We start from the raw sequence: 17,163 nt of genomic DNA on the forward strand, positions 1-17,163 counted from the left end.
AGGCTTGACAAAGCCCTGGCTGGGATGATTGAGTTGGGGATTGGTCCTGCTTTGAGCAGGAGGTTGGACTAGATGACCTCCTGAGGTCCCTTCCAACCCTGATATTCTATGATTCTATGCTTGGAGAGGAGGGGAGGGAGCCCTGGGAACAGCTTGGCAGTACCCCCCTCTGGCAAGCGTTTGAAACTTTGTTGATGAGAGAATTCCGCCTCCGCCACTAACAACAAGACTGGGAGATAACTGGGGAACGGGACAACAAATTCCTTCCCACCCGGCCCATTTCGTACCCTTACCTTGCTCCCGGACATTGGTGAAGTTGAGTGGAACAGGCAGTTGGTCCTGCAAGAGAAGTGGCTCTAATTAACAGGAGATAATTAACTCCCAGGGCAGCCGGCCAGAGGGGAACTCGGAGAAAAGCCTTGGGAACAATTATGCGGCGCCAGGGATTGATGTATGGGGTTGGATTTAAAAAAGCTACGTGCATAGCTTGGCTGAGCAGTAATCAAGGTGCGAGGGTCAGGGGAGGGAGAAGGGGCGGGGGGCAACGAGAACAGGGCCATAAATAGTTGAAGTGACCCAAGAGGCTACAGAGCAATGGGGTGAAATTCACAAAAGTTGGGAAAAGCTCCAGGGACAGCAAGACGGATCTGCCGGTGGAACAGACTCCATGGGGAGGAGTGGGGCACCCCAGTGCTGGTATGTTTCATACTGGCCCTAGGGACCGTGCTGTAGGAACAATCCTACCTCAGGACTCTGACCCCACATCTCTGGCTCCTACAGTTCTACAGGCCAGACTGAGACACTTACGCGAGCACAGGAGCCATGCTGGGAGTGGGCGGGGCCACAGGGAGGATGCTCCGCCCCCTGGCATGCTGACATTAAATATGGAGCCCTATCCAGCTTGTCTTGACATTTACTAGGGCAAAAAAATCCCAACAGCTCTTTTCCCCAGTGATTCCATGACTCCGTCTGCCCCACGCAGAGGCCAGGTTATGCAGCATTGCTCCTCGTTAAAGCTGTTGGCTCCATCTCCTATGAGGGCTGCACCTGGACAGGAAGCTAACGAGCCTGGAAACATACCATTATTGGTTAACTCCACCGTGACAGGTTGGCGTTGCAGGGCGGCTGCAGGGAAGTGACAGACCAGGCTGTGAAATGGTCCCCAAAGCTCCATATGAAGGTGCTTTTGTGGCCCACAGCAGCACTGGGCCTCCCCTGTGCTCTGCTACCAAGCACAGCCACCAAAGCCACCGGGGAAGGGGCTTGCTGGGGCCTTCCGAAGCCAGGAGCCAACAGACCAAAGCAGCGCTGGATTTGATCCGCGCACACGGAGGCTGGTGCTCTTTGTAATTAGGCTGCTTGGATTTTAGGACCTGGCCCAGTCCTATCCAGACCATGCACAGTCCTACCCAGAGCTTTGCTTGCCCGGTTTGGAGCAGACATTGCAGAAAGCTCTAACCCAGCCAGCCCCAAGCAGCACGAGATGCTGCGTTTGGGGCGAAGGAGGATCCCAGTAATTCGCGAGCGGGCCCCTAGCGCCCCACGCTGCTGTTGGAGCACACTCACTCTCCGCTGGGACAGAAAACAGTCATTACTTGATGCCTGAACCCCGATGCCCCAGTGGCATGCAAGAGAGTTGGTTCAATTCCCAGGCTGATCTCACTCCCTGGACTTTCACAGGACGGACTGTTACTCCATTGGCTCTGCAAAGGCCTGGAAGCCAAGCCAAAGAACGGCAGCAATGGGCCATATGTCCCTGCTTCAAGCATGTGGCTCCCCCTTCGGCCCCCCTGGATTTACACTGTATATCAGGTAAATCTCATTATCCCTGAGTTAGTGATGGCAAAGAGCAACCGACAGTGAGTTAGCAACTGAGCCGGATTAAAAAATAAGCCTTAACTATGAATCTTTCTGCCTTCCAGACTTCAATTTTGTTTAAATTATAAAGCTCAATCAAGGGTTTTTGCCCTGAAGCTGCTGATAAATATTTACTGCCTCTGTTCTAGATTAATGAAGTTATTTGTATTGTGCTCCGAGAAGGAGATTAAGAGACTTGATGTAACCCCTGGAGAGTGTTCAGGCTGTGCCATATGCTCAAGGCCCTGCGCCCTCCACCGAGTCCACCCCCAGCCACAAAATCATGGGACAGAATTGAAGCATGTTTCCCTAAAGTACATCCCAAGCCCTTACTAGTGAGAACATGGTCTTCCAAACGTGAAATGGAGGTAAGGCAGACACCAGTGCCTTGGCTGAGTCTGCAGACAGCCCAAATTACTGTCTTCAAGAAAGGTGTGAATTAACACCCTGTTCATCTCAACAGAGCATGTTAACTCTGAAACGTACCCATGATCTAAATGCCAACATTCTTCTCCAAACATCCAGCGGGCCCATCACCGTTGGATGGAGTGGCAGAAAGCAGGGTCGGGGGTTGCAACAGTTGGCAAAAATTCCAGCTGAGTCTTGATGCCAAACCCCTCCCGTGGAATTTATGGTCAGGCCTCCCCAGGTGAGAGAGATGGGAGCAGAGAGTTAACCTTGTGTACTTTCATCATCAGGGTTATAAGACTCCCTGGCCACAAACACGGCAGCTATTTGGGTTCAGTGCTGGGTGCAGGCTGTGGCCGGATCATCAGCCTCTGCTTCTCCTCCTTCAGACCCCAGTTATGGGATAAAGATCACACAAAGCCCCTCCCTGCCCAGCCTCATGCCCCGCCCTTACCTCCTTTCTGATGGATCGGATTATGATCCTAAATGTCCTGCTCAGATCCTTCTCCAGCTCAAGCTCAGCAACACCCTGAAAGAGAAACAGCAGCAGCTGCTTTCAATCACCCTCTCCAAAGAGGATCCAGAATCCTGGCGGGCGGCTTGGCGGGAAGAGGCCTGCCGGGTAGTACGGAACCTGTTTCCCAGGAATGGGGTGTTTGGTCGTTATCAGCGCAGCTAGGATGGTGACATTTCAAAAGACAACAAAACGCTACGTTAGGAGAACTTGGATCTCCCATGGTCAGGGGACCGGAGAGCTCAGGGCCCTTTTATTTCTGGTCACCCAGACGGCTGTTCAGTGACCTATGTGAAATGGGTACATGGCACAGCGCAGCAGAGGGCAGAGCAGCCCCACGTTTCCATGGTGTCGCTGGTCCAGGGAGCTCCACCGCTCCCGACAAACAGTCTCACCCCGCCTCAGCAAAATAGGGGACACAGCCACTTCACAGGGACTTAACTTCTCTCCCCACTCATTCTCCGTGTAAGTCCCACGGCAAATCAGAGGTAGAGTAGGAAACAGCACCCAGGAGTCCTGGCTCCGAGTCCTCTGCTTGGCCCACTGGAGGAGATCAACAAGGATGCCAGCAACAGTGCCAGACATGACAGCAGTTTTGTAACACACACACCCATCCGCTAGGGACTAGACTGAGACACCGCCCCCTCCCCCCAACTCATTTAACTTAGGGGCTATCGAGCAGACGTCAGATGTGAAAACTTCTGGTGGCCATCCAGGGGAGCTGCAATCCAGCTGGTGACCTAAAGAGTGAAAGGCTCCAATAACACATTACCAATCCCCTTCCGGCCACCAACACAGGTGGAATGTGAACTGGCACCCAAAAGGTACGAGGCTCTGACACGTTTAAAGATACGTTATCCTAAGACCCTGCAGAAGCCAGTCAATAGTCCTGGTTCCCGGCTTTCTGGGCTGCCTATTTGCTAACGCGCCTGAGCTGTCGGCTGGAACTGATTGAATGGCCCTGCTTGCATTTCAGTTCTGCTTTCACTCACTCGAGCTGCCAATTAAAATGAAGCACCTATTAAAAGAAGAATTCATTTGGGGGAAAATCCAAATGCTCTTAGAAGGAGAGAGAAGGGGAAAGATTAATCCAGCTTTGGGGCTGGGGGATGTTTTTTTGCAGGTTCCCCACAGCTCCATCAGGGCCGATAATGCATTGGGCGGGCAGGCGTGTCTTGTCTACCAAGTCCAGTCTGGAGGCTCACATGTGCAGTGGCTTCGCATGTACTGAGAACAGGGGAAGCGAGGGTTAAACGCAATGAGGGGTTCTGTCCTGCCCTGCAGTGACAATCTGTGATGGGGAGGAGACTGCAGTTGTGAGCAACGCCTGGGAAAAGACGAGAATGTTGCTTTTCATACAAAAAAACCCTAATTTTAAAGCCTCACAGAGAGAGCAAACAAGACAGAAAGCTGGGTGGCAGGCACGTACCCCAGATTTCTCACCATATTTTGCAGACCCAAGAGGCAGGGGCACTGGAACAGGGGGGGGCCAAGGCCCGCCCATTTTTGAAAGTGTATAGGCATGGCCCATCCACTTTTCACCATGGGCCCGGCCCTCTGCCCCTCCTCCCCCCCCCCCCCCCCCCCCCCCGAGACCCTGGCCCAGCCAGGCAGTAAGCTGGAGCCCAGCCCAGGTAAGAGCGGCCCGGGGAGCCCAGGCAGCTGTGGGGAGCCACAGACCCTCTACCTGCCCTGGGTGGAAGGCCCAGGGGTTGGGGACATAGGCTGAGGGCTGCTCTTGGGTCCTCCCACCCCGGGCAGATAGAGGGGCCCAGGCTCCCCAGCCCAGCTCCAGATTGGCCAAGGGGCAGGGCCACGGAGTGGGTGAGGCCTCAGGCCCCCCCACTTTTAGGAAGAATCCGTCTCCCCTGCCAAGAGGCTCAGGCAGTTTGGAGAAGCAACCAAAGGGTCAGATTTTTTCTGCTGTGTACCGAGTGATGCTAACCATGTCAGGGTTTTTTTTAGGCTGCAGGAGACACAGGCCAGGTTTGATTCTGGATGTTGTGGTACCCTGCAGCCTGGCGTTTCTGGATGTCATTTTCTTCTGACTCCATGTAATGGATTGGAAGGGGTTACCTTATTTCAATGGGACTCAAGGTTTCATTATCCACCTCCCACAGGATGGGCCATAGGGTAAAAAAATACAGTAACATCGATCGGATTGGTGGGGGTGGCGTGGACTGATGTCCATTCTGCGATTCTAAGAGAGAACCCCATCTAAGTGCTAACGACAAACAATACCCAACTCTTAAAGGGATTTTCATCAGTAGATCTTGAAACACTTCACAATTTTAAATGTATTTATCTTGACAACACTCCTGTGAGGTAGAGCAGTGCTATGATCCCTTTTCCAGAGGGGAAACTGAGGCATGGAGCAGCTCAGTGACTTGCCTAAGGGTACACAAGAACGGACCAGGAAACTGAACCCAAGACTCCCAAATCTTATGCTATTGGACCATTTTTCCTGTACATGTATGGCATTGTTTAAGTATGGCATTGTTCCCACTCCATCATAATCTTGGACCACAAATCATGCGTCTCCAAACAAGTATTACTCACCACTATGTGAGTAATGATATGGGGGAGGCCTGGAGCATCCTCTACAGGTTGTCTACAACACTGGATTTCTAGGAGAGGAACTTTACTGTTGTGTAAGCCACTTAGACCAGAATCTTTTTGGCCCGAACTGAACTGTAGCAAGCACTGGCATGGAACGAGGCAGCCCGCAGCACCAATTCACTCCATCGCAGTAGGACACCAAGAATCTGGCAATTCCAGGAGGCAGAATGCAATTACCCAGTGTGGAATTTACCCAGGGCGAACGGGTTAACTGCTTTGCTGTTGGGAAAAGCACCATGAGTTCTTTGACGACCACAAGTGCCTTGGGTTCACGTCTCATCTGAGGGACGGTCCCTCCACCAGCAGGGCCTCATGGCGTTGTTTACATGCACAGAAACACTCAGCTATCAGTTCCCATCTGCAAGAAAGCCGTCCGCACCCGGGAACGGATTGCTCTTCTCAGAGCCAGTATCAGCCATTGCCGATGGACCCATCTTGCTACGTAACGCAGACATGCCCTGTCCCCCAGGAGCCCAGCTACATCTGCCAACAGCCAAATCTCCTATGAACCTCCCAAGCCATTTGAATCACCCGCTTTCCGGGGGGCTCCATACCGTACAGCAGTCGCACTGCTCTTGGCTGCCGCCTGCAAGCTAGAGGGGAAGGCCCTGACGCGTGCACAGGGAACCCTTGAGAGTAAGGATGCTCGGACGCCAGGGAAAAGCTGCAGGGAGCCCACGATGTAGCACCCCTGCAGCGAAGCAGCATGGGGCTCCCAACAGGGTCAGCCTGCTGCGCCCCAGAGTTGTGTTGACGTCCATCAGCCGGAAGAGCCTCCCACTTGAACTGACTGGATGCAGAGGGGGCCAGGAAGTGATGGCGCCTCTAAAACTCTTACGGGTCCTGCGCTCTGAAGCCCCAGATGCCTAGTGGCCCTGGAAAGTGCAAGAGGGCTGCCAAAGTGGCAAAACGATTGAGGGGAGAAAGAGACAGTTGGAAATAGAAGCCCAGCAAGGAGAAAAGAGTAGCAAGGGGCTGCTGCCTGGAGCAGAGGACAGAGAATAGCCATGGGCCAGAGAACGGGAAGGCTTAGGGCAACCACTGACTGATGGAGGTTAGCGAGAAACTTCTAGTCAGGGCAGGTTACTCCCTAATTACCCCTAGGGTTTTTTTTTGCCCCTTCCACTGAAGGGTGGGATGCTGGACTGGGGGGATCCCTGGGACGATCCAGACTGGCCGTTCCTGTGTTCCTAATTCTGCCCATCATGAACATTCACTACCATTGGCCTGGTTCCTCGAGTGACGTCCTAAGTAGAGTGCCCATTCAGTTTAAGGACTCTGCATCGCAAAAGCGCCAAGTCAGGTGCCCTGGTTCCCACATGGTTAATCTCAGCAGTGCAAACAAGACTGGCCTATGGTGCACCTGGGAAGGAGGCCGGGACTGTTATGTCCCCTCTCAGGCTTCTCTTTTCCAGACTAAACAAACCCAATTTTGTCAATCTTCCCTCATAGGTCATGTTTTCTAGACCTTTGATCATTTTTGTTGCTCTTCTCTGGACTTTCTCCAATTTGTCCACATCCTTCCTGAAATGTGGTGCCCAGAACTGGACACAATACTCCAGTTGAGGCCTAATCAGCGTGGAGTAGAGCAGAAGAATTACTTTCTGTCTTGCTTACAACACACCCTGATAATACATCCTAGAATGAGGTTCGCTTTTTTTTGCAACAGTGTTACACTATTGACTCATATTTAGCTTGTGGTCCATTATGACTCTTGGATCCCTTTCCACAGTACTCCTTCCGAGGCAGTCATTTCCCATTTTGTATGTGTGCAACTGATCATTCCTTCCTAAGTTGCATCCTTCCATCTAGGTTGCATTTCCCTAGTTTGTTTACGAGAAGGTAGCGTGACAGTACCAAAAGCTTTACTAAAGTCGAGATATACCACGTCTACCGCCTCTCCCCTATCCACAAGGCTTGTTACCCTGCCAAAGAAAGCTATCTTTCTGGGTACATGCTGGCGTTACCATGGTGATCTTCCCACTGGATGAGAAGGAGCTTCCGGAGGCATCATTGGTGGTACCTCTCCAGACTCTTGAGGAGCTGTCGATAGGTCACCCAGGCTTTGCATCCATAAAGGAGTGTAGGAATAACAATTGCTCTCCATTACCCCTTGTGGAAATCTGGACCCATCAGGCAAAACTGAGCCCACTCAGCGCTTCCTGCAATTTTTCTGCTTCCCTCCAACGCTCTGCCAGGCTGACGTCCACATGGCAGCAGCTCCACTTCCTTGGGAAGCTGCCGTGGTGGTGGGAGTGGGGGAGCGCGCGCAGCTGGGAGCTGACGCAGGCTTTCCAGGGAATACGCAGTAATTTCATTTAGCTTTGCCCAGTGGAATCGTTAGTCGGCGAAAGGAGAGAATAAATAATAAATGACAGGCCCTGGCTCTCCAGCTGTTTGGAAGCAATCAGAATTAAAACCGTCTGGCTGACGCAGCCTGGCATGATAAGGGGAAATAAATCCAGCCTGTCACAGCCCTATTTATATTTGCTTCAGGCTGAAGGTGTTATTCTAGCTAGTACCAGGCGCAGGGATGTGTGGCGGGCGTGTGGCACAGCCATGCCTCCTGTAGGGAGTAATGCACACAGCTAGCTTTGGGGAGCAGGACAAAAGAGCCCCGGAGGAGAAGACAAAGGATTTCTGGCTGGCTAAAACTGACTCTCTCTACGGACAGGGTTCTATTGTTTGAGGGGACAGACAGACCCACACAGATACCTGCTGGGGGTCTGAAGAAGTTAGGCCTTCCGAGGCACACCTCCAGGTAGAATAGACACAGGCACAGACCATTAGTGTTTTGAAATCCATTTACACTTCCATTAGCTTTGCTCCTACTGTTGAGATTAAACGATACTTTGGTTTAATCCCGGGTCTGGTCACTCTATTCATTGCTGGTCACAGATGCCCTCAGGGAAGAAGTGCAGGGGCTGAACCTGCTGGCTAAGCACAGTGAACCCCAGGGCCTGGTCTGAGAGTGGAGAACTGCAGGATTTCATCCCAGGAGAGGTAAAGACCCAAGGCCTGGCACCGGAGAGCGTGCATTTGAAGAGGCCAGAGCGGGGACAGAGGGACAGCGAGCCCTGTAATGATGGCACCTGCATTCAGAAATCCTATTTACACTGGCTCTGGAGGGATTACCTCAATGGCCCTGAAGCCCCAGGCTGTTCTAGGGTTTTGTACTGCTACCCAGCCCCATAGTATCTAGGTGCTTTCACCCCCCAATACTAGTTGAACTGGGATAGGAGCCACACTGCCAGGCTATACTGCGCTTCTGTGAATATCCAAATGCTCAGCTGCTAGACCACTGGGAGTTCTCTGGCCTGTGTCAGCCAGGAGGGCAGACCAGACGATCACAACGGCCCCTTCTGGCCTTGCTACGAGTAAGAATCGAGCTAGAGAGAACCTCACTCCACAATGACTTTGCGATGTGTCCTTCACTGCAAGCCTGGCAAGCCTAAAGGAGCCTATCAGAGGGGAACAGGTAACATATGCGCATATTCATTTGAAGCCCAGAAGCTGACATTGCGTTTCCTGAGGCTGTATCAGGCCCCTTTTGAGGTTTTGCTTTCTTGTTAAATGCCAGGGGCTCCCGCTCTCCCCCTCAGCGGTCAGCCAAGCCCTGGGCGTGCAGCCACCCTGCAAAGCCCTGCTCAAGTTCCTCCCACCCACTAGTGCTCTGCTTCTCCACGTGCACCGTGAGGACTTCTGGGGGCGCAGCCCATGTGTTCCTGCACTGCAGCAAACCAAGCCGCTCTATGATTCCACCCCACTGAAGCGTGGGAGAGCTTGCCTGGCCTGCTGGGCACACAGGGGCAATTGTGGGAAGGCCCTGGAGGACTATCAGCACCGAGCGATTTAGCCTGCATCCTGGGCTACCAGCCCAAGTGAAAGCGGGACACAGGTTCCACCCCACACCCCGAACGGGACCAGCTAGCCTGAGAAGAAAGAACCATGACACTCACGGGAGAGGGATATATGTGTGGGGAGGGGAAGCTGGTTAGGGGCCATGCCTGGGTAAGAGCCTGGACTAACTGCAGCGAAGACAGATCTCCCCATCCTCACTTTTGTAACAAAGTTTTGCAGTGGGCGAGACATGCTGAACAGCCCTCGAAACCCCAAACTTCCCTTTGTCCTCAGAAACAGACCCAATACCAACGGCTTCCACGTCCACGTAGCCTGACTAAATGCAGTGCCAGGCTCAGGACTGGAATGGAGATGCGGGGGGGGCGGGGGGGAGGGACAGGATTGGGGTGCAGTAATTGAGCTGTGTGAAAGGTTTGTGCAACACCTGAGTCTGGCCAGCATCAATCTGTCACTTTCATGAGCACTAATAAAAAAAATTCACTCCCAACCATCTCAAAAGGGAATGCACTGGTTCACCAGCCTCTTTGCGTCGCTATTAATTCCGGTCACTGTCTTGCAGGAACAGACTTCAAAGTATGTTCTCTGCCCATCCAGACTGGAAACTGCCTTCAGAAGAAACAGATGCTCTCATCCACCCACCCAGAAACCACATGCAGAGGAGGCTGAAGTGTAAATGCAATTCCCATTAGCTGGTGCTCATCAACTCGCTCTCACTATATGCCCTTCACAGTGTCCCTGCTCACCCCCTCCTAGAGTGACCAGATCCCAACAGTAAAATATCAGGACACATGAGGGAGGTGGGGGTTGGAGGTGGTGATATACCGTATCATACATAAACATGTAGAAAACCATTGATATTAATAGTAATGGTATATAGAATCATAAGACTGGAAGGGACCTCGAGAGGTCATCTAGTCCAGTCCCCTGCACTCGTGGCAGGACTAAGTATTATCTAGACCAGTGCTTCTCAAGCTATCTGATGTGGGGGACCGGCAATTTTTTTCCCCCAATATGCGCGCAGACCGGCAGCCAATGGCTCACGGACCGGCACCGGTCCCTGGACCACCACTTTGAGTAGCACTGATCTAGACCATCCCTGGCAGGTGTTTGCCTAACCTGCTCTTAAAAATCCCCAATGATGGAGATTCCACAACCTACCTAGGCAATTTATTCCAGGGCTTAACCACCCTGACAGTTAGGAAGTTTTTCCTAATGTCCAACCTAAACCACCCTTTGCTGCAATTTAAGCCCATTGCTTCTTGTCCTAGCCTCAGAGGTTCAGAAGAACAATTTTTCTCCCTCCCCCTTGTAACTACCTTTTATGTACTTGAAAATTGTTATGTCCCCTCTCAGTCTTCTCTTCTCCAGACTAAACAAACCCCATTTTTTTCCAATCTTCCCTGACAGCTCATGTTTTCTAGACCTTTAATCATTTTTTGTCGTTCTTCTCTGGATTCTCTCCAATTTCTTCACTTCCTTCCTGAAATGCGGTGCCCATAACAGGACACAATGCTCGAGTTGAGGCCTAATCAGCGCGGAAGAATTACTTCTTGTGTCTTGCTTACAACACTCCTGCTAATACATCCTAGAATGAGGTTTGCTTTTTTCTGGAACAGCGTTACACTGTTGACTCATATCTAGCTTGTGGTCCACTATGACCCCCCCAGATTCCTTTCCGCAGTACTCCTTCCTAGGCATCATTTCCCATTTTGTATGTCTGCAACTGATTGTTCCTTCCTAAGTGGAGTACTTTGCCTTTGTCCTTACTGAATTTCATCCTAATTGCTTCAGACCATTTCTCCAGTTTTTCCAGATCATCTTGAATTTTAATCCTATCCTCCAAAGCACTTGCAACCCCTCCCAGCTTGGTATCATCCGCAAACCTTATAAGTGTACTCCCTATGCATCTACATCATTGATGAAGATATTGAACAGAACTGGACCCAGAACCGATCCCTGCGGGACCCCACTCGTTATCTCCTTCCAGCATGTCTGTGAACCACTTTCAACTACTCTCTGGGAACGGTTTTCCAACCAGTTTTGCACCCACCTTATAGCAGCTCCATCTAGGTTGCATTTCCCTGTTTGTTTATGAGTAGGTCATCCCTGACAGTATCAAAAGTTTTACTAAAGTCAAGATATACCACATGTACCACTTTCCCTCCTACCCACAGGCTTGTTGCCCTGTCAAAGAAAGCTATCAGGTTGGTTTGACATGATTTGTTTTTGACAAATCCATGCTGACTGTCACCTATCACCTTATTATCTTCTAATTGTTTGCAAATTGATGGCTTAATTATTTGCTCCATTATCTTTCTGGATACAGAAGTTAAGCTGACTGATCTGTAATTCCCCAGGTTGTCCTTACTTCCCTTTTCATAGATTGGCACTCTATTTGCCCTTTTCCAGTCTGCTGGAATCTCTCCCCTCTTCCATGACTTTTCAAAGATAACCGCTAATGGCTCAGATACCTCCTCAGTCAGCTCCTTGAGTATTCTAGGATGCATTTCATCAGGCCCTGGTGACTTGAAGACATCTAACTTGTCTAAGTAATTTTTAAACTTCCTCTTTTCCTATTTTAGCCTCTAATCCTACCTCCTTTTCACTGGTATTCACTATGTTAGACATCCAATCGCCACCAACCTTCTTGGTGGAAACCGAACCAAAGAAGTCATTAAGCAGCTCTGCCACTTTCACATTTTCTGTTATTTCCCCCCCCCCCCCCCATTGAGTAACAGGCCTATCCTGTCCCTGGTCTTCCTCTTGCTTCTAACGTAGTTATAGAATGTTTTCCTGTTACCCTTTATGTCTCTCGCAAGTTTGATCTCGTTTTGTGCCGTGGTCTTTCTAATTTTGTCCCTACATACTTGTGTTACTTGTTTATATTCATCCTTTGTAATTTGACCTAGCTTCCACTTTTTGTAAGACTTTTTTTTTTATTTTTAGATCATTGACGATCACCTGGTTAAGCCAGGGTGGTCTCTTGCCAGACTTCTTATCTTTCCTACACAGTGGGATAGTTTGCTCTTGTGCCCTTAATAATGTCTCTTTGAAAATTGCCAACTGTCTTCAATTGTTTTTCCCCTTAGACTTGCTTCCCATGGGATCTTACCTACCAACTCCCCGAGTTTGCTGAAGTCTGCAGAACAAGTACTGAGAACACAGTCAATTCCCTACTGTCAGAAAGCACAAAAGGTATCCCCAGAAGACAGTTTGCTACGAGGAACATTGAACCTGATCGCACAACCCTGACTGCAAGGGGATCTCTGGCGGAAGCTGTGGACGACACTCACGCTGCATGAGACAAGGCTCATGCTGTCTAACCTGAGAAGGGGACTTAGTGTTCTGGGCCCCAATCCTGCAGTGCAGTGATTCTCCTCCGCATCATGGTGCTGGCAGATCCTGGTGCTACAGTGAGCCATGGGTGGCTCAGCCCAGAGCAGGGGGACGCTCCAGTGCCAGAGAGCCAGCAGAGCAGTTCCCTATGCCACTCCCCTCCTGCTGCCAGGGATAGCGGGCACGCCATGCACCCAGCCAGCTCGGTAGCGGAGGAGCACAAAGGCCAACTTTCCCCTCTCCAGAGCTGAGCTGCGAGCTCCTCAGACTACGTACAAATGGAGCCATTAGCTACAGGGTGGCCAAAACGTCTTGAGCTTAATCAAAAGTGGAGTTTTGGAGCTGGCAAAGGAGGAATTAAAATTTTGCAAGTCTGATTTCAGGCTTGATTTGAAAAAAGCAGATTCTCTTCCCTGAAGGCACGAATTCGCAGCTGCCGTTTCTATCCGTGGGACCGGCGGGCACAGCTGGGCGGACTGTAGGCACTAGTATGTGTACCTGCGACCACCGGCTCTTAACTCTCATCGCTCTTGTGAAAGCTGCACAAGCCAATCCAAGCTGAAGCCAGCACTAGCAGGGACGGCAGCCCTGGCGTGCGAAGCTTTGGAAGCAGCTTGCGTGCTCCCATCAGACCCAAGGAGGACGCCTGTCTTGTGTGCTCTCTGCACGGAGCCTAGGGGTTCTGACTGGGTTTTCATTCATATTCCCTACATAACCCAGGCACGAGACCCCAGACTCCTCGAAAGCAAGAGACTCTTTGGCCTGAGACCTTAGGAAGTGAAACCAGTCAGTGTCACAGCTTCCCACGCATTTCACGACCTGCGTTGTACAACGCTGTAGCGATATAGGTCTGCTTCTTACTGCAGTGCCTACACAGATCTCGATGCTGGTCTCATGGTCCTGCCACCCCTGCCTGCCGCTTCTCCCAAGCCTGTCCTGCTTCTGCTGGCCCTCACCTCCCTCCATCCATTGACCTGTTGCACACTGGGGTGGAAAAAGGGGAGTCCTCCCCTCAGTCCTCAGCCAGGGGAAGCCTGAAGCCCTAGTGGTCTCACACACCCCTCACCTCCTCCATACAGTGATTCACCACCTCAAACCTGCAGCCAGGCTGGGATTTTCAAAGGAGTTACGCACCTAACTCCTCAAGAGGCTCTTTTAAAAATTCCAGCCTAAACTCACACAGTCCCTCCTGAGGCAGCAGTAATTCTCAAGATTTCCCGACTCCCAGTCCTGTGCTCATTCCCATAGGCCACACCACACCCAGGGGCCCTGGTAAGCTTCGGGGAGATGAGGGGCAGGGCTGGCCTAGCAGGGGGAATTGTAGGTCAAGATCAAGGGCCATGAACAGAGCCATGTGTGCAGGGAACCCTGGTCTGGAATAGCAGGAGTGCTGCAGGTCAGGAGTAAGGTGCATCAGCAGAAAAGGGTGTGGGGGAGCCCGGGGTCATGTGGGGTGCAGGACTGAGCTATGTTGGCAGAGCTGTGCAGAGTGCAGGGGTGTAATTCTGCCAGCACTGCAAGAACAGGGGGTGCTGCAGGCCAGAATTGAGGTGCCTCAGGAGAGATGTGTACTCGGAAGCGTATACAGCTCCCGCCCTCGTTAAGCCAAGGTATTCGTCCATCACTCTGCTAGGCAGACAGCAGTCCAGTTCTCATTGCTGACCACTGCAGCTACGCACCACGGGATGCTGAACAGACTGCACCCCCCCCCATCCCATTTAAAAAAAGCAGACGACAGAAACACTGCTCTGTCTGGATCCACTGCACCCTATTCAATTTGGCGTCACGCATGTGGAAGGGTGAAGAAAGAAGCCGAGAACATAAACGGGTTTCAGCTGGATATAGAGACTTAACTTCCAGATGAAGACAGCGTGTTGATGGCGTTTAACAAACTGGCGGTTAAGGCAAAGCTGTGATTTCTGCTCAAACCTGGGATTTGTCGGGCTAGAACAGCACACATTTGCAAACCCTTGATGTTGAGAAAGATTACCCCTTGCTAGCTGGCTCGGGGGGCTGTTGCCTGCCAGAGGGGCGAGCTTTAAAGATAAAGGTTCGTCTTGAATTATAAAGCCAGAGGATATCTGACACGGCTCCTAGAGCCAGGTACAGAACGCTGGTTTGGGCATGTGATTAAAGGCTGTTTCATTACGCCATGCAGTCGTCCTGGGATATTTATGAACGACTGTTCACGGCTGTTCCATAGTCCTGCCTGGGGAACACTTAGTTAGCCCTCGTCTGTGCAGTTGTCCCATTTGCTCATGCAGAGGCAGCCGGGATGCAGCTTCCACAGTCCCCTCGTGAATGTGGTCTCGGACATTCAGGCAAAGTGAAGAGATGCTCATGGGCTCACCTGGAAGGAAACACCCACAGTGTATAGCACACGGCTTCATTTGCCTAGCTCAGAAAGACAACTCAACCCCACCTAGTTTAATAGGATTCCAGAGAGTCAGGGGGTTTCAAACCGGGGACTGATGCAGCCTGGCTGCTGCTCTGCGTAAATCTCACACTAGAAAGACACAGTTTAAAACCCCTGGTCAGCAAAGCAGCTCCAAACTAATCACAGGTCAGCCACATACCCAGATGGTAACTTCCAGGCCCAGACATCACTCTGCTTCTGGTTCAGAGCCTCCCCGTCTTCCCCCAAAGTTTTCCAATAGCTCCTCAATCCTCCAGGAAAGTGAGGCTGGACCGTAATCTCCCCACCCAGCCACCGCGCTCTGCTGTGAGAATCAATACTATGCCCGCATCTAGCCCCTCCTAAAATCCCATCCCTGGCTCCCTGCTCCCTTCAGTTCCTTACTCTCATCTTCAAGGCCCTGCGCATCCAAGCCCCTGCCTACCACTCAGAACATCTGCTTTCATTCCCTCTGCCAAGGCCTCTTTGCTCAAAGGGCAGGAGCGTCTTTCTATCTTGAAAGCACCAGAAAGTCCGTCTGTTCTTTCTTTATCTCCTCACCTGCCTGCCAAGCGTGACAAAGCAAGCTCAGCTCTGCTTCTTGGGTGGAAAACATATGGAGGAGCCATCTGCCTAATTATCATTTAAAAGACAAAGTGTGAAGGGAATATGTGAGGCCAGGGCAGAATTCATGCTGGAAAACTTGCCATGCACCACCAGTCTGAGTCAGCCAATCGGACTTCTAACATGCTCTAAGTGATGCAAGGCTCGGCCTTCTGCCTCCGACAGGAGGAAACCCACTTGCCATCCTCAGCGCAGCTCAGAGACTCGGCCCCCAGCTACGAGATGAGCATGTTAAACGTTTGTTATCCACCTGTCCTCTGTCGAGAGAGGCTGCCCTCTACATTTCGTTTTTCACAGAGAACAGGGACTGAGCAGGTGGAGTTCCCACCTGTTCCGAACAAAGGGAACATCTATACTACTGCTAAAGTCTAACTTATGTCACTCATAAGTGACAAAAAGTGATGCAAGTTACAGAGACCTCCCACTAAACTGGGAGGAGAGGTAGATACGCTGGAGGGCAGGGATAGGATACAGAGGGACCTAGACAAATTAGAGGATTGGGCCAAAAGAAATCTGATGAGGTTCAACAAGGACAAGCGCAGAGTCCTGCACTTAGGACAGAAGAACCCAATGCACCGCTACAGACTAGGGACCGAATGGCTAGGCAACAGTTCTGCGGAAAAAGACCTAGGGGTGACAGTGGATGAGAAGCTGGATATGAGTCAACAGTGTGCCCTTGTTGCCAAAAAGGCTAACGGCATTTTGGGCTGTATAAGTAGGAGCACGGCCAGCAGATCGAGGGACGTGATCGTTCCCCTCTATTCGGCATTGGTGAGGCCTCATCTGGAGTACTGTGTCCAGTTTCAGGCCCCACACTACAAGAAGGATGTGGAAAAATTGGAAAACGTCCAGCAAAGGGCAACAAAAATGATTAGGGGACTGGAACACATGACTTATGAGGAGAGGCTGAGGGAACTGGGATTATTTAGTCTGCAGAAGAGAAGAATGAGGGGGAATTTGTTAGCTGCTTTCAACTACCTGAAAGGGGGTTCCAAGGAGGATGGATCTAGACTGTTCTCAATGGTAGCAGATGACAGAACGAGGAGTAATGATCTCAAGTTGCAGTGGGGGAGGTTTAGGTTGGATATTAGGAAAAACTTTTTCACTCAGAGGGTGGTGAAACACTGGAATGGGTTACCTAGGGAGGTGACGGAATCTCCTTCCCTAGAAGTTTTTAAGGCCCTGCTTGACAAAGCCCTGGCTGGGATGATTTAGTTGGGGTTGGCCCTGCTTTGAGCAGGGGGTTGGACTAGATGACCTCCTGGGGTCCCTTCCAACCCTGCTATTCTCTGGTTCGATGATAAGCGCGATCCACACTGGCGCTATGTCAGCAGGAGACACTCTCCCGTTGGCAGGCAGCGTCTTCACCAGATGCGGAGCATCTGTGCCAATGTAGCGCTTCTAGTGTAGACCTGCCCAGAGTAAAACAAAACCACTTGTACTCTACCCTTTCTGCCTCCCTGGGGCTTGTAACTCAAATCAAAGGCCTCAACCTGAGTTCTCCCCAAAACGTATCTGTTCCTTACTATCCTAGCAGGACCTCTCCTGA

At 51.2% G+C, this 17,163-nt stretch overlaps 1 protein-coding gene across 2 annotated transcripts in view; it reads right to left on the reverse strand.

Annotated features, from left to right (window-relative positions):
- EPHX2 (epoxide hydrolase 2) overlaps positions 1 to 17,163 on the reverse strand; it is a 111,426-nt gene that overhangs the window by 20,772 nt on the left and 73,491 nt on the right. For both annotated transcript variants that reach the window (XM_048845879.2, XM_048845877.2), the window contains 2 exons: positions 2,720 to 2,794; positions 294 to 339 (listed from right to left, as the gene is read on the reverse strand). In XM_048845879.2, the coding sequence (XP_048701836.2) occupies positions 294 to 339; positions 2,720 to 2,794 (121 nt within the window). The remainder of the gene's footprint in view (positions 1 to 293; positions 340 to 2,719; positions 2,795 to 17,163) is intronic.

The sequence above is a fragment of the Caretta caretta genome, chromosome 3 (assembly GCF_965140235.1).
Source record: "Caretta caretta isolate rCarCar2 chromosome 3, rCarCar1.hap1, whole genome shotgun sequence".
NCBI classification, from domain to species: Eukaryota; Metazoa; Chordata; order Testudines; family Cheloniidae; genus Caretta; species Caretta caretta.